Source organism: Somniosus microcephalus, chromosome 1, assembly GCF_052327205.1.
Source record: "Somniosus microcephalus isolate GS21.2 chromosome 1, FLI_Smic_1.0, whole genome shotgun sequence".
Lineage (NCBI taxonomy): Eukaryota > Metazoa > Chordata > Chondrichthyes > Squaliformes > Somniosidae > Somniosus > Somniosus microcephalus.
Window position 1 is genome coordinate 239,551,440 of NC_140987.1, and position 27,920 is coordinate 239,579,359.

General features: G+C 47.8%; 1 protein-coding gene across 22 annotated transcripts in view; it reads right to left on the reverse strand.

Annotated features, from left to right (window-relative positions):
- LOC147124680 (adhesion G protein-coupled receptor L3-like) overlaps positions 1-27,920 on the reverse strand; it is a 783,432-nt gene that overhangs the window by 287,122 nt on the left and 468,390 nt on the right. For all 22 annotated transcript variants that reach the window (XM_085991353.1, XM_085991371.1, XM_085991380.1 and 19 more), the window contains one exon: positions 23,419-23,528. In XM_085991353.1, the coding sequence (XP_085847479.1) occupies positions 23,419-23,528 (110 nt within the window). The remainder of the gene's footprint in view (positions 1-23,418; positions 23,529-27,920) is intronic.

The following is a 27,920-nucleotide window of genomic DNA, read 5'->3' on the forward strand; positions in this document are numbered from 1 at the left end:
AGGTGAAGTCAGGTCTTCAAGTGTTTCAATCAGCAGTTTGCGCCTGGTTAAAGTGCGATTATCTTAGCGATGGGATTCTGGATTCAACTGCTAACAATTAGGAGAGGCAGTTGCTCAGTGAGATTTCCTGATTTTTAAAAAAAAGTGCTGGTTATGGTTTTATCATCCAGTGAATATAGCGATTGATGCGCCTCAATAACTTCAAGGTTCAAAGTTAACTGGATAAAACAAGGCTTTTATTAGCAAAGAAAGATGCCTGTGTCTTCACCTAGCTTCACCTAGCATTCTGCTGTTCTGCTGCAAGACAAGCCTGGGCTTGTCTTAAGTAGGGCCGGGTATGGGCGGAGCCGACACACCCAATGGGGAGAAAGGGGGCGGTGCACTATATACAATACAAGGTAAAACACAGGAGCAGGCAATACAAACACAAGAGCAGGCAATACAATATATGTAGTTAAATACAGAGTCTGATGAATGACATATTTCATCACAGCGGGCAAATCACGTTAACACCAATGCGCCTGCTATAAGCAGTGGGAACTGTCATTACAGCAACTGTGTAGCGCCTGCGTAAACACAGGACCCATCCCATCTGTGGCTTTATTTGGTGCTACACACAATTTAATCTGGTCAGGAAATGCTGATGGCAATATAGCTCCAGATCTACTAATCTAAATGCCTCTAACAATATTCTTACAGATAGTGAACAGCTTTACCTTGGGCTCAGCTCCAAGCCTGTTAGACCTCCAAAATCTTGCACTGTATAATGCAATATCTGCCACACACAATGGCTTACACCAATATCTCATCCTAGTTCTTGGTCCACAAATTTAATTAAACAGCAATTTCACTTGAGAGAGTCATAGAGTCATACAGCACAGAAAGAGGCCCTTCGGTCCATCTTGTCTGCGCCGGCCATCAAGCCCTGTCTATTCTAATCCCATTTTCCAGCACTTGGTCCGTAGCCTTGTATGCTATGGCGTTTCAAGTGCTCATCTAAATGCTTCTTGAATGTTGAGGGTTCCTGCCTCTACCACCCTTTCAGGCAGTGAGTTCCAGATTCCAACCACCCTCTGGGTGAAAAAGTTTTTCCTCAAATCCCCTCTAAACCTCCTGCCCCTTACCTTGAAACTATGCCCCCTGGTTACTGACCCCGCTACTAAGGGGAAAAGTTCCTTTCTATCTACCCAATCTATGTCCCTCATAATTTTGTACACCTCAATCAGGTCCCCCCTTAGCCTTCTCTGCTCCAAGGAAAACAACCCCAGCCTGTCCAGTCTCTCTTCATAGCTGAAGCGTTCCAGCCCAGGTAACATCCTGATGAATCTCCTCTGCACCCTCTCCAATTAAATCACATCCTTCCTATAGCGTGGTGACCAGAACTGCACACAGTATTCCAGCTGTGGCCTAACTAGTGTTTTGTACAGCTCCATCATAACCTCCCTGCTCTTATATTCTATGCCTCGGCTAATGAAGGCAAGTATCCCATATGCCTCCCGAACCACCTTATCTACCTGTCCTGCTACCTTCAGGGATCTATGTACATGCACAAGGTCCCTCTGATCCTGTGTCTTTCCTAGGATCCTACCATTCATTGTGTATTCCCTTGCCTTGTTAGTCCTCCCAAAATGCATCACCACACACTTTTCAGGGTTAAATTCCATTTGCCACTGTTCTGCCCATCTGACCAACCCGTCTATTTCGTCCTGTAGCCTGAGGCTTTCCTCCTCGCTATTTACCACTCTTCCAATTTTCATATCATCTGCGAACTTACTGATCATACCTCCTACATTCATATCTAAATAATGAATGTACACTACAAACAGCAAAGGACCCAGCACTGATCCCTGCGGTACACCACTGGACACAGGCATCCAGTCACAAAAACAACCTTCGACCATCACCCTCTGCCTCCTGCCACCAAGCCATTTTTGGATCCAATGTGCCAAATTGCCCTGGATCCCATGGGCTCTTACATTCTTGACCAGTCTCCCATGCGGGACTTTGTCAAAAGCCTTACTGAAGTCCATGTAGACTACATCAACTGCACTACCCTCAGCCACACACCTAGTCACCCCCTCGAAAAATTCTATCAAATTGGTTAGACATGATCTCCCCCTGACAAAGCCTTGATTTTCCCTTGATTAATCCTTGCCTCTCCAAGTGGAGACTAATTCTGTCCCTCAGAATTTTTTCCAATAATTTCCCTACCACTGATGTTAGGCTCACTGGCCTGTAATTCCCTGGTTTATCCCTACTACCCTTCTTGAATAATGGTACTACATTAGCTCTTCTCCAGTCCTCTGGCACCTCCCCTGTGGCCAGAGAGGTTCTCAAAATTTGTGTCAGAGCCCCTGCAATCTCCTCTGTTGCCTCACACAGCAGCCTGGAATACATCTCGTCTGGGCCTGGGGATTTATCCACTTTTAAGCACTCTAAAACTGCTAGTACCTCCTCCCTCTCAATGCTAATTTGTTCAAGTATATCACAATTCCCCTGCCTGATTTCGATGCCTACATCGTCCTTCTCCATAGTGAACACAGATGCAAAATATTCATTTAAAACCTCACCTACATCTTCCGGCTCTACACACAGATTGCTACTTTGTCCCTAATGGGCCCTACTCTATCGCTGGTTATCCTCTTGCCCTTAATATAATTATAAAACACCTTGGGATTTTCCTTTATTTTGCCTGCCAGTGTATTTTCATGCCCCCTCTTTGCTCTCCTAATTTCTTTTTTAAGTACCCCCTGCACTGAGTTACTGAGATCCTTCTAAATAACAATTTCTTTATTTCAATTTGCTTTCCTCGCTTCATTTCCTGTACAAATTTATTTTTCATTTCTTCTGGCATCTATTGAAATAAAAGCAACGGACCTTTACACATTGGAGCAATTATAAAAATTAAAAGAATGCACATTGGTCTTTTAACCTGGCTCGATCTTTCAGTCAGAAACAACTAGAGCAATTTCTGAAGGGAGAGCTTCAGAAAAGGCCTTTGCCTAGCTAGCAAGGCTCCGTTTTGTATCAAGTGATTTGCTCGCCATTATCATATTGCTTAGGATTTCTTTTTAATCTTAGCATGAAAGTTTGGCAGCAGCGTTCAGATTATGTGCAATTAGTTGTGAATCCAGACGCAAACATATTTTTTTGTTTATCAAATGACAGTAAAGCTCAATTAATAAAACAACTGAGTTACTGAGATCCTTCTAAATGACAATTTCTTTATTTCAATTTGCTTTCCTCACTTCATTTCCTGTACATATTTATTTTTCATTTCTTCTGGCATCTATTGAAATAAAAGCAATGGACCTTTACATATCAGTCATTTTCAAACATGCAGCATTTCGTTCCAGCCAGCCAGATACATTCTTAATCCATTTCAAAATGACCGAGTTTACTAGTCTATTATTTACATGCAGAACTCTTTAATGCACTTTTCCTGGCGCCATGCGCTGAGCGCAAAGCCAGAACTCATATGAAGCCAGTTTTATTTAATGTTGCTTCCCCTTCCATTTCTTCAGTCCTATACAGAAATGGCTCATTAACTGATGTAATACCCACTGGAAATGTTATGTACGCTAAGTATGGTTATCAATCTTTAACTTAGACACTGTATTATCATTGTTATAAATCCCTGGGTTAAAGTTGCCCATGTGAAGGTACGGCAAGAACTTTTAAGGACACAATGTGACTAAGAGCAGACTTTCCATAATTCTGCACCAGTATCAACTGTTGCAGACAGTGAGGCTGCTCAGTCTCCAGGCAGAAACCCCAGGAGGAAGGGGTGGAGTCGGGTTTTTCGAGCGGGAAGAAGGGAGCGACTGGAAGAGAAGAGGGCAGGAGCTCTGAAAAGAGGGCTCAGGAGGCAAATGGCTGCCGCATCCCGTCCCGGGCTTCCAAACTCGGCCGCCGCCCTTCGTATTAGTAGCTCTGCATCCAGAACTCAAAGTGGGATTCAGTGATCGTGAAGAGAATTCAACAAAGGGGTTCGGAGTCGTAAGTCTTGCAGACATTATACATACCATGAGCTCCAACTTAAGCGCGCCAACGAAAGAGTGCACTCGAATTTGGACACAGGGACAGATTCTCCTTTGAATCCATATAAATGGAGAATGTATGTTTATTATGTCTAGATTCATTCTAATGTATGCAAATGTCTAATTTAGGTCATTGACCCGTAATCTTCTTATACTGTCTGACGTTAAAACTATAAAGTAAGATAATTAGAATTAAGCCATTGTAGTAGTGATCTCCTTACTGGACTATAGAATACTGTCTACAACAGAGACCACATCTCACATATATCTAGAGAACCGTGAAGGGGTTACACTGACAAAGAATCACCAGTGCAGATGTGTACCACTTTTCATGCTTGCAAGTTTTTCAGTTCACTCTCACCATCAATGTCCCTTTTTTTTTAGTTTTTTTTTATATAAAAGCTCATTTTCAGTCATTCTGTGTTATGGATAGAATGCTTAAACAGTGAAGTCTGATACAATCCCCGGCCGGGGGGGGGGGGGGGGCGGGTGGGGGCAGCATTAGTAACCTGAATCACTGAGGGTGCTTTAGTGAGATGGACTGTTCAAGACTGTAATGCTAATTTAACTCTTTGGCACGAGTGGACTTAAATAGCAGCTTTCCCCATTACAGTTCAGAGGGTGCATGAAGCACAGTTACATAAATAGGCTTAATTAAGCTTTGCAGAACATGGCCCACCTTACTGCTGCTGCAAAAGCTTGAATAGAGACTTATAAAAACAAAAAAGAGAAATTAAATTATACTATAGAGAAGGCTGGTCCAACAAAAACTGCACAAACTAAACATGTTTGTTGCGGACTTATTTCCTGTCTTGAAAGTAGATTTAAAATGAGTTTAACTTGCTCTTACTCTTTTACTGAAACGGATTCTCCTCGCATTAGGATTCCAGATTACAAACAACACTCTGTAGCTACCACACTGGTACATGAATATTTGGAGCAGAATATCTGGCCAGCTGAACACCTGCTCGCTGCTCTGCTTCCAGTTTCAACAGCACAAAGTGAAACAGCTGAAGTCTTCGCCTGGCTACAACTCACAATAACTAGCTTGATCCTTCAGTACTCTGAAACCATACCACAGTCTAAATCGATTTATAACACATAACATATAGGTTCTACTTAATTATCAAAGCACCACAGATGAACTTCCCAAACACTAAAATACTCTTGCAGATCGTCTGTGATGAAGCCAAGATAAACTACACAGGATGCCTTGTACATCGCTTTTTTATTTGAAATTCAGCCAATACTGAAAAAAAGGAAACTTTTCAAGTTTACTGAAGGTTATTTTTGGCAAGAAGTACTTTGCTGGGAAAAGGCAGTATATCAATAGAATGAAAGCAGAAAAAGAGTGTTCTGGGTGGCAAGCTTTAAAAAATTAATTGTAGAAATTGTGAATCTGCCTGGTGAACTGGGGGGGAGAGAAGAGGAACGACGAGACTCTTGTCTCATTCCAAGACATGTTCAATGCTTCCTCATTGTCAGACAAAACCAGAGCATGCTCAACCAGGGAGACCTAATATTCACTCTTGCTGCTATCATTCTCATGGCTTTATCACATGCCCTCGTGTGATCTTTCTTGATCTCAGAAGATGGTAGAATAAACTACATTATGGCCTAGGATATAAGCTGTCACACATTTATTGAGTAGTAAATGAATTTCTGAACGGAAGCAATACAACACTGTAGATTTATAGTTGTTACAAGTTTAACTATTCCTCCTTGGACTCTGTTGTGTATGTACCTTTAAGAGAAGAACTGATTTTATACTGCAGTACCGGCAGTGACCACCCCTGTATATAAAGCCATAGCAGGCTTCTGTACTTCAGTCTTAAGTTACCCTCTGTTCAGTTTGCACAGCATTGCTGGCTGTGCAGCTGCAAGCACGAGCAGAGGGAGCAGCCAGACTTTGGAGAGTGGACTAAAGTGGTGGTCCCCTGACCAGGCAGAGGAGGAGAACGCTGGACCACCACCTCCACCATCATCAAAGCAGCTGGGGTGCCTGGAGAGAGAGGACAGAGGAGGAGAAGGAGAAAGGAGGCCTGCAATAACATCAACCAGGGGAGAGGCCTTTCCGATCACTGCCTCCCCAAATTGGCCTCCACTTCAGGAGGAGAGAGGGGGGAGAAACCACTATCAACCAACACCAACTGTTCGGAAGGAGGGAGGAATATCATTTTCAAAAATATCTACAGGTGGGTGTTAGTTGGGGCACTCTCCCAAAGACTTTGTATTTTAGGTGGGAGGAGAAAAGAAGAAACAAGGCCGCAACATCAAGGGGTGGCTGTGTGTGTGTGTGTGGTTCTTGTTAAAAACTAGGCCACACACACCACTAATTAAGCATCCCTTCTATTGCCTGACCTGGGCCAGCTGGAGCTGCCTAGGTTAAGTGGTTAATTCCATTAATTACATCATTAAGACCTGGTGCAGGACTGAGCCTGGGCATCTCCAGCTTCCCAGGTGAAGACATCTTCTCCCCCTGCCAGAAGAACACCACTGTCAGAGACTTTAAATTTCCATCAGGAGAGTGCACCCCTGCCAACACCCACCCACCCGCCATCCTGAGTGGTGACCCTGCCTTTGCGGCTTCCCTCCTTCCCACCCACCCCCCCCCTCTCTCTCTTTGTCTCTCTCTGCCTCTTTTTCTAAGGCACCTCTGTTTACTTTATTAATTAATTGCCTATTGAACAGAGGGGAGAAGGCCCCTCTCCCAATCTCAGGCAATAAGGGGAGAGGTGTGCCTTCATTTTAAACAGCTCCCTCTGCTCGGTAGAGAACCAAAAAAAAATACCTGAGGCCATTTCCATCTTCAGGCCTGTGACTTGGGGTGAGTGTAGCCCTTTATAATACCGCCCCAGAATGGCGACTGCATCTTCGCCGGTGACGGGGCCAGCCAAGACGTATGTGGGAGTGGCAGCCACAGCTGCTCCCGCTGCTTCTGCTGCCCCGTCACCTTTTAGGCTGATGACAAAAAAGCTTGGGGTGAAGAGCTACACTCACCCCGCTATGACTATTGAGGCCTGCGTTAAAGCCATGGCTGGGGTTGTCGGCCCCTCAGCCATTGTAGCGGCCTCAAAAATGTATGGGAAGGCTGTGTTCTTCCTGGGGTCGGAGCGGGCGGTGTCCCTGGCTGTCACCAAGGGGCTCACCGTGGGCGGGACCTTCCTGCCGGTGGACCCCCTCGAGGCCACCGCGCAGAGGGTGGTTATTATGAACGTCCCGCCCTATGTTCCTGGTGAGCTCCTCCTTCCCCATCTACGTCAACTTGGGGAGGTGAGGTCGGGGATGACACCCATCCCGCTCGGCTTCCGGGAGGCCAGCCTTGGCCACGTCTTCTCCTTCCGGCGCCAGCTGTTCATCCAGCTGGCGCGGGAGGAGGACACTGACTGGGCATTTGTCGTCCACCACGAGGGGACCGCCTATCGCGTCTTCTGGACGTCGGACGGTGTGCGGTGCCACGCCTGCAAGGAGGTGAGGCACATCCGGAAAAACTGCCCCGCCTCCAAGGCCACCGGATCATCTCGTGCGGCCAAGGCTAGCGCCGCCGACGCTCCTCCCACCAGATCTGCCCGCGCGTCGGGAACGTCTGATGCGCGGTCGACGTCGGGGGCCGATGCCACCAAGGCCTCCGGCGGGGGGGGAGGGAGCGTGTCCGGCCGGAAAGAAGGCGTGGCGGAAAAATAAACACCTTAGGGCAGGTCCCCCCGTGGATGGCCAGCCCTTGCCCCTTGAGCCCCTTACACCCGCGCTCCTCGCGGAGTTAATCGAGGCAGACGCGAGCGGGAGGGGCCTCGTGCCTGAGCCTGTGGCCGCAACCGCCGCAGCGGTAACGCCGATACCTGCGGCCGGGCTTGGGCCCGAGGAACCCGACAAACCTGCTCCGCCGGAGGGAGCTGAGGAGGAGGCCTTTGCAGACATGGAGGGCTCCCTCCGTGCTAAAAAGAAGGCGCGACCCCCTGGAAGAGGAGGAGGACCGGGAGGAGGAAGGTCCCTCCGAGCAGGGGGAGTCGTCGCCCCCCCGCTGTCGTCATCACAAGCGATCGGCAGGGGTCTCCTGTCCCTCGGGAGGCTGAGGCAGATGTCTGTCCGGCGCGTGCCTCCCGGGGATGGGGACGAGACCCTACCCGTGGGGGGGGTCGCGGAACCACCTGCGGCGGTAATTGAAATTGACCTATCGGTGCCATTACCCCTCGCCGGGTTGGGCGGCCTGGAGTCTGGGTCGGGCGAGCTCGAGAATATTGAGCTCACCCATTGCGACCCAGACATCTCCCAGGGGATGCTCGTCCTAGTAGAGCTTTTAATTCAAAACCCCCCATCCGCTGGGTCGGAGGTTGGTGGCGGGGAGGAGGATGGCCCCCTGGCTGCGTCTCTGGTGCCGGATGTAGTGGAGGAGCTGGGAATTGTTCTCTCCCCGGTTTCTCCGGTCGTTCCGGCGTCTGAGGCGGAGGGGGGCTCTGAACCGCCGCCGTCTTCTGGCCCAGCACCCCTATAGGAGCCCAGGGAGAAATCCTCTGCCGCCGATCCTGGGGGTGGGATCCGGGCGGAGGCGGGGCTGGCTGGCGCGACCGAGCCGTTCGCTTCGCACTGCGCGGCGGACGGGTCGGCCGCTGGTGACGACCCCCTGGAGGAGGATGGGAACTCGGTGATGGGCACGGAGGACGATTCGGACTCCAGCGCCGACGAGACGATGGATGACCTCGTGCCCCTTGCCGAGTCTCCCCTCATTCCCGTAAGGGAACGCCGGGATTTTATGGCCACATGCCTGGGTCAGCGCAATAAGGTCCGGCTGGCCCTCGACAGGTGGTCGGAGCTGGCGCTGCTCATCGATTCCGCGCCGCCGTTAAGATCATGGGCGCGGACGAGGGTGTGAACCCGCTCGGGCTGCGTCGGCTCACAACGTTTCTCACTGGGCTGCTGAGGAAGTGGCGGCTGACCAGCGGCTGCGCTTCCTCCCCCCGTTAGGTGTAGGTAGAGGTTGCACTATGCTTCTGACATGAAGATAACCATAGCCAGCCTCAACATCAACGGCAGCAGGGAGGCGCGCCGCAGATTCAATAACTTCTCGGTTCTTCGGGACGGGAAGTATGCGGTGTGCTTCCTGCAAGAAACCCACACCGTTCCGGGAGACGAAGCCACGTGGCTCCTGGAGTGGCAAGGAGGGGTCAGCATGAGTCACCTCTCCAACAATTCCAGCGGGGTGGCTATCTTGCTGGACCCGCATTTTCAGCCGGAGATCTTGGGGGTCAAGGAGCACGTGCCGGGCCGCTTGCTCCAGGTCACTGTTCGCCTGGGGGGCGTGCCGCTCCATCTAGTGAACGTGTACGCCCCTCAGACCAGTGCGCAGCAAGTGCGCTTCTTCGAAGAAGTGTCCGCTCTCTTGGGCTCCATCGACGTGGGCGAGTGCGTCATCCTCGGGGGGGATTTTAACTGCACCCTCGAGGCGAGGGACCGTTCGGGTCCCCCGCGAAGCCCGGCGGCGATGGAGAAGTTGAGGGACCTGGTTGGGTCCTTCGACTTGGTGGACGTCTGGCGAAATCTCCAGCGCCTTCACTAGCGTGAGGTCTGGGGGAGGAAGGTCCAGAATCGACCGCCTCTACATTTCCCAGGCGTACATCTCCTGCGTTCCCGCAGCTTCCATGCGGCCGGTGCCGTGCACGGACCACTACCTGGTGTGGGCGGACCTCGCTCCGCTGCACGCGTGGGGGGGGGGTCCGTGTACTGGCATTTTAACAACCTGCTGCCGGAGGACGCACGGTTCCGGGATTCGTTTCGTCGATTCTGGGCCGACTGGAGAAGGAAGCAGGGGGGCTTCCCCTCCTTGAGGCTATGGTGGGATGTGGGCAAGGCTCACATCCGTCTCTTCTGTCAGGAGTACGCAAAGGGGTCGACCAAGAGGCGGGAGGCCTGGGTCGGGCAGTTGGAGAAGGAGGTGCTCGACCTGGAGTCCCGTCTCGGTCAGGTCGTCGAGGACCCGGCCCTGCGGAAGGTGTACGAAGAGAAGAAGGGCGCGCTGAAGGACCTGCAGCTCGTCGGGTCCCGAGGCGCGTACGTGAGGTCGCGGATCCAGCTCCTGCGGGACCTGGGCCACGGCTCCCCCTTCTTCTACTCGCTGGAAAAAAGACGGGGGGTCCGTAAGCAGCTCTTGGGGCTGCTGGCCGACGACGGATCTCTGGTCTCGGATCCGGAGGGAATCAGCGCGGAGACCCGCGCCTATTACGGGGCTCTGTTCTCTCCGGATCCGTCAAGCGAGGATGCGCGCAGAGTTTTGTGGGAGTACCTGCCAAAGGTCGGCCCGGAGGGCGCCGAAAAATTGGACGCTCCGCTAAGCCTGGCGGAGCTGACCGGCGCCCTCCGCCAGCTCTCTAGGGGAAAGTCCCCGGGGCTGGACGGGCTGACTGTGGAGTTCCACAGGGCGTTCTGGGACGTCTTGGGGGGCGACTACGCGCGGGTCCTGGGGGAAAGTTTGGCGACCGGGGAGATGCCCCTCTCTTGGCGCAGGGCGGTCATTGTCCTGCTGCCTAAGAAGGGCGATCTCCGCCTCCTTAAGAACTGGCGCCCGGTCTCCCTCCTCAGCACGGACTATAAAATCTTTGCCAGGGCCATGTCTGCTCGCCTTGGCACCGTGCTGGCCCACATGATCCACCCCGACCAGTCCTACACGGTCCCGGGCCGGACCATCCACGATAACATCCATCTGATCCGGGACCTGGTCCACCACTCCCAGAGGGCTGGTCTGTCGGTCGCCTTCCTTTCCCTGGATCAGGAGAAGGCGTTCGACAGGGTGGATCACGAGTATCTCTTCGGGACTCTCTGCGCATTCCGGTTCGGGACGCATTTCGTCACCCGGATCCGACTTCTGTACGCCGCCGCGCAGTGTCTGATTAAAGTTAACGGGTCCTTGACGGCGCCCCTTCGCTTCGGGAGGAGGTGCGTCAGGGATGCCCCATGTCCGGTCAGTTATATGCCATTTGCGTGGAGCCTTTCCTGCGCCTCTTGCGGAAGAGGTTGACGGGACTGGCTCTGCAAGGGCCGGGCGTGGAGGTGGTCCTCTCGGCTTACGCCGATGACGTGCTCCTCACGGTCACGGATCCCGCTGACTTGCGGAAGATGCGGGAATGCCAGCAGATTTACTCGGACGCATCCTCCGCCAAGATCAACTGGGAGAAATGTTCCGGACTCCTGGTGGGTCAGTGGCAGGTGGACTCCCTGCCGGAGGAGTTCAGGCCTTTCGCCTGGAGCACCACGCACCTCCTATTTGGGAGTCTACCTTAGCCCTGCCGAGGACGCCTGGCCGGCGAACTGGCAAGAGCTGAAGGCCAAAGTCACCGCTCGCCTAGGACGCTGGACAGGACTGCTCCGAGTGTTGTCCTACAGGGGTCGAGCGCTGGTCATAAACCAGCTGGTGGCCACCATGTTGTGGTACCGGTTGGTCACTTTGATCCCTCCCCCTGCGTTTGTCGCCAAGATTCAGAAGAAGCTCATCGACTTCTTCTGGGACAAAAGGAAGCACTGGGTCTCTGCCGCGGTTCTGTGTCTCCCGCTTAGGGAGGGCGGTCAGGCGCTGGTGTGCCTTCGCACCCAGGCTGCGACTTTCCGTCTTCAGACGCTGCAGAGATACCTGTACGTCAAGAATCCTCCGAGATGGTGTGCGCTGGCGACGTTTTTCTTCCGCCAGCTGCACGGCCTCAATTACGACACGCAGCTCCTGTTTGCGAAAGTGGGCAGCAGGCGTGCCGGCCTGCGGGAGCTGCCTGTCTTCTACCAGGAACTACTATGGGTTTGGAACTATGTCGCTTCCAGGCGGAGCTCTCCCCCGTCAGGAGCGGCGGCTCTCCTTCGGGAGCCGCTGCTCAGGAATCCGCACCTCCACGAACATGGGTTCAGGCGGCTGGTGGAGGGTAGGGCTGTGGCTGGCAAGGTGACCAGAGTCGGGGACCTGCTCGATGGCGGAGGAGCGGGCTGGATGGCGCCGGAGGAGCTGGCGCGGTGCCTGTCCTGGGCCAACGTCCGGCTCGCGGTCGAAACCATCAAATCGATAAAAGCGGCACTGGGCCCCGACTCCACTAGGTGTATCGAGGCGACTCAAGCACGTGGGGCGATCCCGTCCGAGCTTACCCCCGTTCGGACGGAATTCCTCATCGGCGCCCGGCCCCGAAACTCCCCTCGGGAACCGGCGCCTCACAACTTGAGCCGTCTCGAGGAAATACCCTCCGTGCCTTTTCATTCCGCGCGGAGGAGTTTCCTGTACGGGCTGCTCCTGCACACTCTCCACTTTGCCATCTTCGTCTACCGTCCGGACACGCCTTGGCGTGGCGTCTTGCCGACCGGCGGTGGCGGAGGTCCCCAATGGAGGGCTCTCTATGCGGGAGTCCTCCCTTGTTCCATCGGGGACTTGGCCTGGAGGGTGTTGCACGGAGCGGTCCCGTGCAATAAGGTTTTAAGTAGGTTCACGGACTCCCAGGCCACCTGCATTTTTTGCGGCCTGGAGGAGTCCGTGTTTCACGTTTATATGGATTGTGAGAGGTTGCAGCCCCTCTTTCACTACTTGAAGGGGCTGCTCCTCGATTTTTGGTTGCACTTCAGTCCCACGCTCTTGATCTACGGTCACCCGGTGCGGAGGGGAGCGGACAGGTTGGAGGACCTCCTTGTGGGCCTGCTCCTGGGCCTGGCTAAAAGAGCCATCAATTGGTCCAGGCAGCGGGCGGTCGAGGGGGTCGTCCAGCCGGATTGCCTGCCTCTCTTCCGCGGCCATGTTCGCGCCCGGGTGGCCCTGGAGATGGAGCATGCGGTGTCCGCCGGTGTGCTTGAGTTTTTCCGCGACCGGTGGGCGCCGCGGGGACTGGAGTGCATCATCAACATGGAAAACCAAATTTTAATTTGATTTGTTAAGCTTTAGTTGAACTTCTGTTTATTTACAGTTGAATTGTTTTTTTTTGGGTCCAAATAAAAGAGTACCCTCTGTTCAGTAAATACCTGTTATTATTGTTCTCCTGCAGTCCGTGTATTATTTATACTTGGGCACTACAGACTCGACAGAAAAGTAAGAGTTATGCCTGCTGTGGTAAATGGCAATTTAAACTGAACTGGACACAAGGTACCTGAATAGTAACCTTTATGTGATAGTTGGTTGCTAACTTGCCCATGGTGTCTCTTTGGCCAATCTTTCTTCTCTGATGGCTTCAGATGGACTACCGAATTATACAAGCTAGGCCGAGAAGTTTTTTTTTTCTTCCCAAAAGACAAAATAAAATGTAATTGTGTGCCTCAAATTAAAAATGAGCTGCCAATTAAACATATACACAAACAAATCCTGTCAGGTGCTTGTATTTGAATTCTTGGCTCAACGCCCCCCTGAGGTTTCTGTCCACAGTTATAACACCTACATTCTACAGCTATTAAGGTGGATTTTCCTCTTCACTGTGCCTGGGGAACATTTGGCGCTCAGGTCCAATGAAAAAGAAAAAAAGAGTGGAAACCCATTCCATCAGGTCTACACTCCCATTGTGTTGCCCCTGGATTTCCAGAGTTAAAACACAGGGCCTGATCTTCTGCTTCACTTTGCTCATTGCTCAACCATTGGGTGCCTCAGTGGGGAAGAGGTGCCTAAAGAAACCTGGCATTTGGGCTTTTGCTGGAACTCCATGGATCAGAGGATCTGCAGGAATCACGGAGACAACTGCAAGATTAAACAGGCAAGTGCCAGTTCTCATTTTAAAAAAAGACTTGCATTTATATAGTGCTTTAGAATGTCCCAATGTGCTTTACAACCAATTAAGTAATTTTATTTTCAAAGTGTAGTCGTTATTGTAATGTAGGAAATGCGGCAGCCAATTTACGTACAGAAAGATCCTACAAGCAGAAATGAAATACATGACCGGATCAGCTCTTTTTTCGGTGTTGGTTGAGATAAATATGCTGGTCAAGACACCAGTAGAAATCCCCTGCTCTTTGAGTAGTACCAAGTCATCTTTTACAGCCACCTGTGGGGGCAAACAGGCCTTTGTTGAACATCTCATCTGAAAGATGGTACCACTGACAGTGCAGCACTCCCTCAGTACTGCACTGAAGTGCCAGCCTAGATTATGCTCTCAAGTTTCTGGAGTTAACTCCCTCCCCAGATTATCCAAGGGCCTTGGGGCTATCCAACAACAGTAGTTTTAGCTGTGGCTCAGTTGAGTCAGAGGGCTGTGAGCTCAAGTCCCACTCCAGACTTGAGCACAAAAATCTAGGCTTACACTCCAGTGCAGTGCTGAGGGAGTGCTGCACTGTCGGAGGTGCCGTCTTTCGGATGAGATGTTAAACCGAAGCCCCATCTGCTCTCTCGGGTAGATGCAAGAGATCCCATGGCATTATTTCGAAGAAGAGCAGGAGACTTATCCCCGGTGTCCTGGCCAATATTTATTCCCCAATCAACATCACAAAAAAAACAGATCTGGTCATTATCACGTTGCTGTTTGTGGAGGCTTGCTGAGCGCAAATTGGCTGCCATGTTTCCCACATTACAAAAATGACTACACGTCAAAAATACTTCATTGGCTGTAATGCACTTTGGGAAGTCCAGAGGTTGTGAAAGGTGCTATATAAATGCAAGTCTTTCTTTTAGAAGGTCCGAATGCCAGCAACATGGAGTGCTGGTGCAGGACTCAGGTACACTGCACCCAGCAGGAGAACCCCAGAAGAAAATCTACCCAAACATAACAAGCAAGCTGGGGCAGATTTTGAGCATGTGCCTGGCTTTAAACCTCATACTGTGACAGAAAGAAAGAAGCTAATAACATGGTACAAAGACAAAAGTATTCATTTTTGCCACACAAGTTAGGGTGCAACCCAATTGGCCAACTGTCCTGCATTCAGCAGGAGACTCAGCAAAGCGCAAACTCATGCCCTCCTCCCTTAAGATTATGCTGATTTACCCTGTGCAAGTGCTGAGCCAGGCAATAGGAGGAGGGCCACCAAGGTCTACCATTATCCCAACAATATGCCTACCATTGGTGAAACAGCTACCTTGGCTTCACTAAGAAGCAATGTGTGAAGAGACACACGTCACTAAGGAAACTACTGGAACCAGACATTTAACTGAGGAGCAATGTCAATATTTCTCTGACAGTAAGGTTAAAGTGATGATGGCACTCAACTGTTTTTCCCGGACGTTCCTTTCAGGGAATGGCAGAAGATTTGGCAATGATCAGTCAACTTGCAGTTCACCGCAGCATTAGTGATGTTATGGACGTCCTGTTTTGACATGCTACTAAATACATTAAATTCAATGCCAGATGCAGCAATCACAGGAGGAAAGGCTGACAGGGTTTTTCATGTTTCAAGGGTAGAATGCACCCAATGTGGCTGTTGAAGCAACTAAGCAACATGCCATGATGTTAATCAGCAGAAAAGACCACTGTATGAATGCCCAAATAATATGTGATTATTACCAAGGAATTATGCATTTAAGTGCACAGTTCCCAGAGTGTCCATAACACCCATACCTTAAGGGAATCATGGGTTTTTCTTGTTACTCCTGGGTGATACCAATTGAACAGTTGGCTCCTCAGAGATATCAATTATCACTCAAAACTCAGTGCATAAGACTGCTGCCAGTCCCATACCCCTGAACAAACAGTTTACAATGAAGCGAGAACAGGACATCCCACTATTGTACACAGTGGCTGGGATCACTGCCATTAGAGCCTGGCGCTGAGGAGAGGGGACCTCGCTCCACTCTATTAGCAGCTCCACTCAAGTAGGAATATGGAGGGGGAGAATGGATGGCAATAGGAGATGACACTCAAGGGAGGGAATGCATGGCAGTGGGCATGAATAGATGCCAATGAAAGGGATCAATGAAGAAACATAGAAGATAAGAGCGGGAGTAGGCCATTCAGGTCCCTCGAGCCTGTTCCGCCATTTAATGAGATCATCGCTAATCATCCAAATTCAGTACCCTGTCCCTGCTTTCTCCCCATATCCCTTGATCTCTTTAGCCTTAAGAAATATATCTAACTCCTTCTTGAATATGTTTAATGAATTGGCCTCAACTGCCTTCTGTGGTAGAGAATTCCACAGGTTCACCACTCTCTGGGTGAAGAAATTCCTTCTCATCTCAGTCCTAAATGGCTTACCCCTTATCCTTAGACTGTGACCCCTGGTTCTGGACTCCCCGGCCATCGGGAACATCCTTCCTGCATCTAGTCTGCCTAGTCCTGTTAGAATTTTATAAGTTTCAATGAGATCCCCTCTCATTCTTCTAAACTCTAGTGAATATAAGCCCAATCGACCCAATCTCTCCTCATACGTCATTCCTTCCATCCCAGGTATCAGCCTGGTGAATCTTCGCTGCACTCCCTCCATGGCAAGAATATCTTTCCTCAGATAAGGTGACCAAAACTGCACACAATACTCAAGGTGTGGTCCCACCAAGGCCCTGTACAACTGCAGCAAGACATCCTTGCTCCTGTACTCGAATCCTCTTGCTACGAAAGCCAACATGCCATTTGCCTTCTTAACCGCCTGCTGCACCTGCATGCTTACCTTCAGCGACTGGTGCACAAGGACACCCAGGTCTCGTTGCACTTCCCTTTTTCCCAATCTATTGCCGTTCAGATAATAATCTGCCTTCCTGTTATTGCCACTGAAGTGGATAATCTCGCATGGCAATGAAGAGGGAATGGATGGCAATAAGGAAGAGGGCAGGAAATGAGAGCAGTGCTTTGGGGTGGGGGAAGAAAAAGAATGCCAGCATTAACTAAGGACGAATAGAGAGACACAGGGTGTGGGGGGGGGGGGGGGTGAAGAGTGTGAAAGGGGGTGAAAGATTTCAAGCAAATTAAACTGGGTTTCTGGGTCGGGGGAAGGGGGAGAAAAATACCCATTCAATTAAGGAAGGAGAAGAACAGTGTCAGTATGAAGTGGGAGTGTTGGAAGAGTAGGAAGTGGCTCTGAAAGGGTGATGTTGGATGGGGTACCGTGTCCATGAGATCTGGGTCTTTGGGTAACTGGGGCGGGGCGGAGGTGTTTGGATGTGGGAGTGTGATTTTTGAAGTAACCTTTGAGTATCTGATGATCTGATTTGTTGGTTGAAAATCCAAACGCAATTTTAGGGCTACTTTAGATTAAATATTTATTCATTGTGAAGTGAAAAAGTGCTTAAATCGCAACCAGAATGCATCAATTTTAATACAAAAATGAATCAAAAATTTTCCAGAGCAGCGTGCCCTTGAGCTCATTCTAACACACTATCAATTTTATACCTTCAACATTTGGATTTCTCCTTCAGGCTTTCATGTTGTGTATACCTATTGCTCAAGTTACAAAGGCTGTGTAACTCCATCATAAGCTTGTAATCAGAGCCATTCTTCAGATGCTAGCTTTTTGGAGGCCTGTGTCAGCTTGTCTTTTTAAAGCTGTGGACCAGCTTTTGTCAGCTTTCTAGGTTGGCACATGTGCAACATATTTAGCACAGTAAGACTCAGGTGCACCCTTACTGCTGTGTGCAACATATTTAGCACAGTGAGACTCGGGTGCACCCTTACTGCTGTGTGAAACTTTAGCACAGTGAGACTCGGGTGCACCCTTACTGCTGTGTGAAACTTTAGCACAGTGAGACTCGGGTGCACCCTTACTGCTGTGTGAAACTTTAGCACAGTGAGACTCGGGTGCACCCTTACTGCTGTGTGAAACTAAACTGATGAGTTGCTCATTTCCAGATCTCCTGCTCCGCTCCATGCTGGACCTCTGCCCACTCCCTCACCTGCCTTAACTGTACCTTTTCTAAGTTGCCATCATTACCGCAACACGTGCTTGAAGAGTAGTGCAAGCAAATCTTTAGGTTAGCCTTTGATTGGTACTTAATAAGTCAAGAAACTGTCTTCGAGCTTCTTCCCTTCTATACCAACTCTCCGATACGCATCTTAAAATGGAAAACCAATTTTCTGTTGGCGCACTGCATGCGTAACAATATTGGATCAGTGCAATGTACAAAACCTCTGAACAATACTTTCCTGTAAAGATCAGGAGCCTGCAGTGAAAGGGAAAGCTGTAGCTGTAGCATCACAAGCTGGTTACTTGCATGTATCACCAATCCATGTTGTTTATGTGTCTGCCACTTGTGCAGTTGGAGAAATGAAAAGGAATACAAATATTGTTGACATGTGATATATAAAATCATGATTGAGCGAGTCCACCACTGCTGTGATCTTTGCTGCTGCATACTTACACTTGGAAACCTTTGGGCTGGCACAGATCGATGACAGCTTGAACTGACACACAGGCAATGGGTCACTTTGAAACTAGCACAGCTAGTCTGGGGGGTGGTGGGGCAAAGGGTCAGGGAATGACAAATGGAAAAACACCCAAACATGCCAGTCTGCTGTGCTGCTAGTAGATAAGAACTAACCCTCGCCTTCCTTTAAGACACACCTATAAAGGATTTTACATCTTAGACCACACACAAGGTCTCAGCTTCACCAAATGTACTAGTCTATATAGTCAGAGCTTTAGCTTTGCTGAATATCAAGTTGCAGAAAAATAATCAGAACTTAAAACAATAATTAGTTGCTCCCATATGAAGTCATTATGGTTTGATTAGAATGCAACGCATAGTTTATTAAAGCCTGTCATCATCACAACCCTTCCCAGGTATGGTTCCAACAGCAGCGTTACACTGATTGTGTGTAGTTAAACAGATTTTTATTTTAAACTGGATTTAAAATTTTACATCTCCCAACCCCTATTTTCCCATCTTCCAACACTGATTAAGCATGGTAGTTATCTAATACCTCACCTTAAGTGGTCATTCATAGAATCATGGAATGGTCAGGCACAGAAACAGACTGTTAAACCCATCGAGTCTCCACCAGTGTTTTTCTCCACGACTCTCCTGCTTGCTCCTGATGACCTTCAATGTTTCTCTGTTTCAAGCAATTACCCAATTCCTTTTTTAAAGTACCTATCTACTCTGCTTCAACAATTGTTTGAGGCAGAGAATTCAACATTCTAGCCACCCTGTGTCAAGACATTTTTTAACCTCCCCTTCAATACATTTTGGGGGAAAAATTTGGTTGCTTTGCGCCTCCCATTTGGGCGAAAAGCACCTAGCACCCAGGCGTGGCGCTAACGCCTCCCACAAAATTCAGCGGGAGGTTAGCGGCGGCGGTAGCGCCCCACGATGCTGCGCCTCTGGCGATGTCATCATCGCCGTGCGCAGCACCCCGGCCGCAAACGTGGTTCGTGCCCCCTGACCTACCGCCAGACGCTATATCCGACAGGGTGAAGGTGGTGTTTTAGCGGCCGGGACAGCGTAAATTAAAGGGCAGGTGCCAGGCGGCCATTTTTTTTGGGTCGCCTGCCCCCTCTCGCCTCCTCTTGCAGAGTGCCGTCCGCGATCCATCAGCTCGGCACTCCTCTCGAGTGCCAGGCTCTTTTGCCGGCACCCCACTCCCCGGTGGTCCAGCAGGGCCACGGTGCGCGTTGCGCTAGGCCCCTCCCCTTTAATCAGGGGAGGGAGGCCTGCAATACCGCGGCACAACGTGCCGATGCGTGTGGTGCTGCTGCACGTAGCTCCGCGATATTCACTGGGGGTGCCTCGCGGCCTGCTTGGGGCGATACCATTCAATTTCGGGCTAGCGCCCCAGCAAAGTCATCACCCCAAAGGGGATGCGAGTCAATTTTCCCCCCTTTATATTTGTGCCCTTTCGATACTGTCTTACCAACCACTGAAAACAATCAATCACTATTTACTGTCAGAACCCTTCATGATCTTGAGGGGCATTTATCAGTGGTTATTCCTCAACATTCTCAGCTCGAGAGAGAAAAAGATCGAACTTCTCAAGATTTTCTTCAGAACTTTAACCCCTCATCCCTCTTAACATCCGAGTGAATCCATGTGCACCTTTTTCATTGCTTTTATGTTCTTTCTAAAATGGGGTGTCTGAAACAATATGCCAAATGCAGCCAAGTTCAACATTACTTCCTTGCTTTTGTTATCTATGTCTCTGGATCCAAAACCAAGTACAGTATTTGGTTTGTCTTTTAAAAAAAAAAGTCTTATCTACTTGCCCCGACACTTATAACGACCCGTGCATTTGTACATCGAGGTCCTTCTGCTCCTCTATTCCAATTAAAATCTTACAATTTAAGGTGCATTTACTTCCCATTTTATTGTTCAAAGGGTGTAGGTGATGCTGGCAAGGTGGTATTTATTGCTCATCCCTAGCTGCCCAAAGCTGGTGGTGGTTTGCCACTTTTATGAACTGCTGCAGTCCTTGTGGTACTGGTAATTCCACTATTCTTAGCTTCAAAATTTATTACTTCACATTCCTCTATACTGAGCTGCAACTGCTATCAGTCTGTCATCTTGCAAACCTATCTATGTCCACCTGCAGTTACATTCTGTCATACCACCACCCCAAAATCTGGTCCCATCAGCAAATTTCAATATTGTTCCCTAAATTTCTAAGTTCAGATCATTTATTTTACATTTTTATTATTTTATTCAGTGAGCATTGACAGGGTGCTTGTCTTTAAGGGAGAGGACACATTGGGCCAGATATTGCGATCCCTACGGGTGGGTACGCGCTGTGTACCCTCCCATAGGGACATCAGAAATGCCTGTTTCAGGCATGCACTGCACATGCGCTGGAAACTGGCATTTCCGATCTGTCAAGAAAGCTCTTGACAGATCCTCCGGCTGCCCTGGAGAAGGGCCTCTGTGGGCGGATAGTTCCGCTTTTTGGAGACCCTCCGCCCACAGAAAAACCTTACAATTCTTGTGCCTGGTAAAAGCAGGCATAAGTCCTGCTTTTACCAGGATAAGAGTTGAAAAAAGTTTTTTTTTTTAAATTTCCACTGATTTATCATTTAAAAAATACTTTAAAGTAAGGTAAGTTTATTTTAGCCCCGTTAAAAACTTGAATGATTTTTTTCAAAAAATTAAATTTGTTTAAAAGTTAATTTATGTAATTTCAAGTCATTTTAAAAATGTGATTTTTAAAAAATTTATTTGAAGTTTTACTATGTTTTGGGGTTGATCTCCATTCATATATTTGACAGGTCTTCCTGTCAAATGTATGAAGGGAGATTCCCTTCCCTGATTGGCTCCCCGTGGCTCACGTGATCCCAGGGACGCTGTGAACCAGCTGCGCATCTGGGATACGTGGGCCCTGCGTACCGGCAGTTTGGAGAGGCCCAGCATCGGAATTGTGCGCCTCCCGGGAGCCCTCCGGTGTTGGTGCAGATTTTTCCAGATCGCAGTCCTCCACCCGCGGGAGGCCTTCGATCGGAATATCTGGGCCATTGTACAGTTTTCTCCTAATCGGACATCCACACATACTGACTTCCCAGCAGGAGTCACTGGGATAGCTGGAGCAGAAACCGTGGGTTATTTGCTCACATACTAGTCCAGGGCTATTGATTCAAATTGTAGCACCCTACAGCCATTAAGATTAGCTAATATAGCAGAGACTGAACCTGTGACCATCCAGCTCTCTATGGCTCAGTTTCAAAACTGGGTAGAGCAACAACCAAGTGGATGATTACAAGCTAGTCATTAATTCTCCTCATTCATTTCTATATTTTTGTAAAAATTGCTTCAAATGGAGATGATGTTGGCAGCAGAGGCCACATTTCTTAAAATTATTTCTGGTTGCGGCATCTTACCATTTTGAGTTTTTAAAAATCTCAATGCAAATCAAGAGAGGTGTAGCCTTACATGGAATCTAATTCAGCTAGTTAAAATTATCACAAGTGTTTTAGATGATGGGGTAGGCTAGAACTAGGGGCCACCCACAAATTGAGTAAGCAGGAGGTGAAGGTGGAAGTCAGTATGTGTGGATGTACAATTTCTCAGAGGGCGGTTGACCTGTGGAAGTGAATTCAAGTGTGAAGACTGACTCAACGGTCCTTTTAAGAAGGTGTTCGACGGATCTTTGGAAAACGAGGTGATCACATGACATGGAAAGTAAGATGAATTATTCCAGAATATAACTAATGGGTTTGAGGCCTCACGGGGCTTGCCAGATCGTCCATGAGGGGTCAGAGAGGAATTCTTGGCAGAGGATGCCTGAATTGACTGCAGGTCTTCTTGAGGTGAGAGGGAGGGAGGGAGTACTGATCTATGGGCATAAAATCCAACAGAAAAATTGGGACAAGCACGTAAAGGCCTTCACAGTGCAATAAATATCCATTAAAGATCTCAGAATACATACAACATGTTCTATTTTATGGATATATAACTGGTTTCTCAAGGTCACTATCAATTGATAAAACAAGCAGGTTTCTTTTAGTAGCACTATTAATTATTGATAGAGCCATGTGAAACTAATTACTGTTACGTCGTCCATTTGTGCACCAGGGTTCCTGTTCAGCATGTGCTGTTAGCAATCATGTCAGGAACCTGGCTATCGCCAGCCATCGCAACAGGAGGTGGCAGATCGAATCATCATTGCATCAAATCCAAATTGATTTGTCAAAAATAAATATACTTAGACACACAAACTAACAGCGGAGATGTCCAAATTGGACAACAATTGTGGGAATCTGCAACTCCGAGTGATAGAATGAAACAAAGGGATTTTTCAGCTGCTGGAAAACCATTTTAGGGATGAATGAAACAGACAAGTATTTATACTGGCTGAGAAGACACTTGGCACATTATTCATCATTACTTTCCTGCTACATTTAGTTTCAATTTGTCCAAAACAACAAGTGACACTTTTTATTCAATGGCTGGTCTCATTGGACAGAGTTGCCTGCGGGCTAACTCATCCATATAGTAAATTCTGATGCAATGGTTAGCACTGCAGAATAAATAGATTTTTTTTTTTTTAATGGTATCGCAGAATAAGAGAAGCCTGATTAGATTGGTTAACAAGCGCACTCTTTTTTTAAAAAACAGAATGGTGTAGTGGCTCTGAGTGCACAGTGCAGCAACCTCATTGTAATTTTTTTTAAAAATCCTTTGCCAAGTTGGACTGCCCAGTAAATGAGGCACTGCTGCACAGTTCTCAAATTTCACTAAATATCACAGTTATGGCGAGATGCAAGGGATGAACAGATCAATCGGTCCAGCTAAAAAAGACAGAGGTGCACATCACCAGAACGCAGCTGTGTACTTGAAGTGCACTCCACCCTCCTTTACAATGTTTTTAAATACTTGTAGTTTTATGAAAAATGGCAGCAGAGTTGAGTAGCCAATTCACAAAAGGTGTGTGCTTCAATCTGCAGTGCCATTGCATTGTGCAACGTACAGTGCTGTAGCATGGATTTTTATTTCACAGTATGTTCCAAGGAAAGTATACAACTCTACACAAAAATTTGTGATAATATTTGAGAAAAATAAAGCAGACTGTTCAATTAGCGAAAGTGCCAAACACAGGAGCACACTTACTGTAAGGAACACATTCATACTGAACTTCCAGATACTTGTATGTTCCTGGGCAAGGATCTGGAAACACGTCAGGTCCGGCTACAACTGCACATTGGGTACGGTTATTACACCTGGAAAAGATAGAAAGAATCCATTATTGGCTATGCAGTCAAATAATTCCTGAATTGCAGCATATTCTTCAAGCCCAAGCCCCAGTTACAAATACAAGGAGTACTCTCCATCCGTGACAGAAAATAATTGGCCCCTAACACATGTAAGTCACGTAAATACTGTTGTGCTACCTATTTGAAGCCAGCATTGGAAAGGTTTGTGGAGTAATGGATGATCACAAATGCATTCCAAAAAGGTGCATGTGTGGTTTCTAATTGAACTTGAGACTGGCATCACTAAGAAGCACAGGCACTTGTCCAGTGAGGGGCTGGATACACCTCAGCAATCCACCCACAATCTTTCGTATTTCAAAAATAATTCTACCAGTGCGTTGGCTTTCTTCAAATATATATTACTTAACAGCAAATAGACTTATGCAGGTGAGCAAACAGGTTATAATTGAAGAGGAGGCTTGCCTTCAGAATACCTTTTAAAAATCAGTCAGAGAGCGTTCTGTTACCATTAACATGATTCAAAAGAGACAACAGAAATAGAACGTGAATTTCTGCTGAAATCACCAGTACTAATGTCACTGGAAAACTGAGCCCAGCAGAGTAAGTGGTTTAAGGGCCCACTTGTGCTGCAATTTTAGCATTGCTGTAAAGCGATTTCCACTTCTCCACTACCCAAATATTGCACTGTAAATCCAGAGTCAGGATCCAATGTGACTCTGGAGAAAAGCGTTACGGGACCCGAGAGGAGATAGTCTCACACCACTTGAGGTTTGAAGCTGGATGGAGTCCAGCTTCATGAGAGAGCACTCGGAGAGGGTCCTTTGGTGTTTTAAATGTTAAAAGAGCGCAGACGCTCCCACCTGTGCTTTCTAAACATTTACATGTTAGCCGATGGACGAGGAGCCTGGCAATTGCTTTTAACTGTTAGCAAAGGGCTGCGTGGGCATGAAAATTATGGTTCCAGCCAAGCAGGATAAATGGGGTGCTGCCTGGCTAGAACCAACCCAACAGATGCAGGTCTCAGATTGGTAGCCGCAGTATAAATTAACAAAACTAGCTAAAATGAAAAGTCTAATGCAAAAGCAAAATACTGCGGATGCTGGAAATTTGAAATAAAAACAGAAAATGCTGGAAATACTCAGCAGGTCAGGCAGCATCTGTGGAGCGAGAGAGTTAACATTTCAGGTCGATGGCCTGTCGTCAGAATGTCAGCGACCTGAAACGTTAACTCTGTCGCTCTCTCACTCCACAGATGCTGCCTGACCTGCTGAGTGTCTCTAGCATTTTTTGTTTTTCTATTATATAAAATAAAAAGTCTGATCAACTCAGGGACTGTGTTGATCTTAATCAGATAAGTAGCTCTACAGATTTAAAGTTCAATTACACCTCCGAGCTAGCTCCTCCCTATTATCAGCATTGTTCTCTTAAATAATCAGAATTCTGTATTCGTATTTGCTTTTTCAAATTGGGGACTAATGGTCAGAATCACTTTATAGCAGATGAACAACATCTATAACATTTCGTAATTGGCCTGGGATGACTTTTGGGTTGATTTATATTATGATGCTGCTAAGTTAAAATGCAGCTGATAAGGGGTCAAATGCACACAATACACATGCTTTTGGGAATTCAAAGTAGATGCAGATGAACCTTCTGCCTAAGATGGTGTTTCTTGCATACCACATCAACTTGAGACAATGGGGTATGTCAAGACATTCTTGCGACATTCACACCTAATGTGTTGCAGTGGCTTCATTTCTTTGAGGCGAGAGGAGGGGATGGGGTTTGTAGTTGCCAGGGAACCCACATCTAATTCGGCAGTAGCATGCTTAATTGGCAGCTCACATAGGCAATCCCTGACATGGGGAACTGGTGGAAGGTCAAAAGTCAACTTTTGGCTGCCTCTCTAGCTGGGCAGAAACACAGCGTGCAGAGACTTGGAGTAGAAAAGAGACAAAGAGAGAAGATTTTCTTACAAAGATTAGCGCTGATGAGGTTCCTGGATTTAGCTCGTTAACAGTGGTGGTATTTTCTATGTTATGAGAAGGGTTGGCCCAGAAATTGCTGGAAAAATAATGGCGGGTTCACGGCGTCGCTATGATTAGTGCATAAAAAAACTCAGCAATTTCTGGCGAGGAAGAGCTATGGCATTAGTTGCGAATTGCCACAAATTGCTGGCCAATTTGCGCTGCTCCCCCATTAGCCATGCAAAAACAGGAGCTCACCATCAACTTCCATGTGAGTGCCAAGAAATTGCTGGATTTATGCCATCAACACAAATTAATCTTGCTGCATACATTTAAGGGCTGGTATTTCATGTTATAATGACCCTCTTAATTGCATGATTTATGGTCCTGACATGAAACTCAACTTTGGAGGCCCAGAAAGGGAATAATTGAAACTGTGGTGTCTCACTCCTACAGGTAGTAAATTGTTCCTAGAGGATTTTTAAATTTAACATTTTGTAATGTTTTTTTCTTACTTTTCCTTTTGGTCTCTATTTTTGCTCTCTTTTAATCCAATGTTTCTTTCCCTCTCTTTAGTTCTGTTTCTGTATCTAATTTGACTCTAATTCACCCTATTTCCTGCTCTGTCATTTGCTCTGTTTCTTTTTATATCCTTGCATTGGTTAAGGAGATAGAACATTGAACCAGATGTCCACGAGATCCCAGATGCCCCGTTGACATTGCCGCACCGTTATCAATTCACATTTCCAACAATTTGCAGTGCAAAAATAATACAATCTGAAGGGTGACGTAAAAAAATCAATTCATGGCACTCCACGAGATGCAGCGCTCCAGCAATCTCTCCGCCATTTACAGGAGAGACTGGTGATGCTTAACCTGGGAGATGTGTAACAGATCAAGTGCAAAAATCATTCCAGGGAATGTTTAGAATTGAGCTACGCAAAATATTATTTTGCTGGGACAGCACAACAAAAAACTGCGCTTCAGAAAACTGTTGTGATATTGGTGCAGAGAGCATACTGGACATCTGGGGTTAATGATAGAGGAAGATGCAATCCACACTTCATTTCTGCTTACATGAGCATAAGTGGCACAGTTCCAAGATTATGTAGAAAATGTCAAATAGATTAACTATCTGTATTAATATACAGATAAGTGCTGGTTTGTTTTCTACTTGCCTCACTCTCTTAAAAAGTTGCTCCCATTGCATCAGGTTGCAGGAAAATGTGCACATGCATTATTTTTTAAATGGATCAAAGTGACAGGGAGACAGGAAAATGCACAAAGGATCATCAGAAATTGCTCTGTATATAGCATGCACCTGGGCAGCAGTGACTTATCTTTCATCTAAATTTGCCAGAGTGCATATGGTGTGTTGCGAACCTGATAAAATACTCAGCAGCTGCTACATTGGCTTCTCTTTGAATTTCTCAATCTGAAATTTCGAGTGCTGAAGCTCTCGGGTTTTGATCATTTACTCTATGGAAAATATAGAAGTTTTAATCTAGTATGACATGCATCCCAGACCATACTCGATGTGTCTACAGTCCCTTCCCAGCCTGAACCAAATTTCAAAAACAATCTTTCAACAGAGCGGCCCAGCTGTCCTTTGCTGTTAGTCAACCCACGCGTTAAGCTCGCTAATAGGGAGGGGTCTGACATTCACTGTTCCACGTTGTCTTGACTGATATAAAGGTTTGGACATGACAAGGTCTCGTGATGCTGGTCTTCGTGTTCTTTCAAGTTTACTCTGAAAACTAAGCTACCAAGCTTGGCCCTTTCAATTTAAGAATGATACTCCGTTCCACCTATAGCGATGTGGGTAATGGAATTGTGTAGTATGGTACCAAGCTATACGGGCCAAGAAACATCCCAGGTTGAATGCTCAATTTACTGCTCAGACAGCGAGGTTGCTAAAATTCGCAGGATCTTGCGGAGGCAGCGTTGGTGGTACCTCTCCAGTGCTTTGAGATGCCTGCTGTACATGGTCCATGTCTCTGAGGCATACAGCAGGGCGGATATCACTGCTGCTCTGTAGACCATGAGCTTAGTGCCGGGTTTGAGGTCCTGGTCTTCAAACACTCTCTTCCTCAGGCGACCGAAGGCTGCACTGACACACTGAAGGCGGTGTTGGACTTTGTCGTCGACGTCTGCCCTTGTTGACAGTAGGCTCCCGAGATATGGAAAGTGGTCCACGTTGTCCAAGGCCTTGTTGTGGATTTTGATAATCGGGGGGGGGCAGTAGTGTATGGCGGGGGCAGGTTGGTAGAGGACCTTTGTCTTACGGATGTTTAGTGTAAGGCCCATGCTCTCGTACACTTCGGTGAAGGTGTTGACGATGGTTTGGAGTTCGACCTCCGAGTGAGCGCAGACGCAAGCGTCGTCTGCGTACTGTAATTCGACGACAGAGGATGGGACGACCTTGGATCTG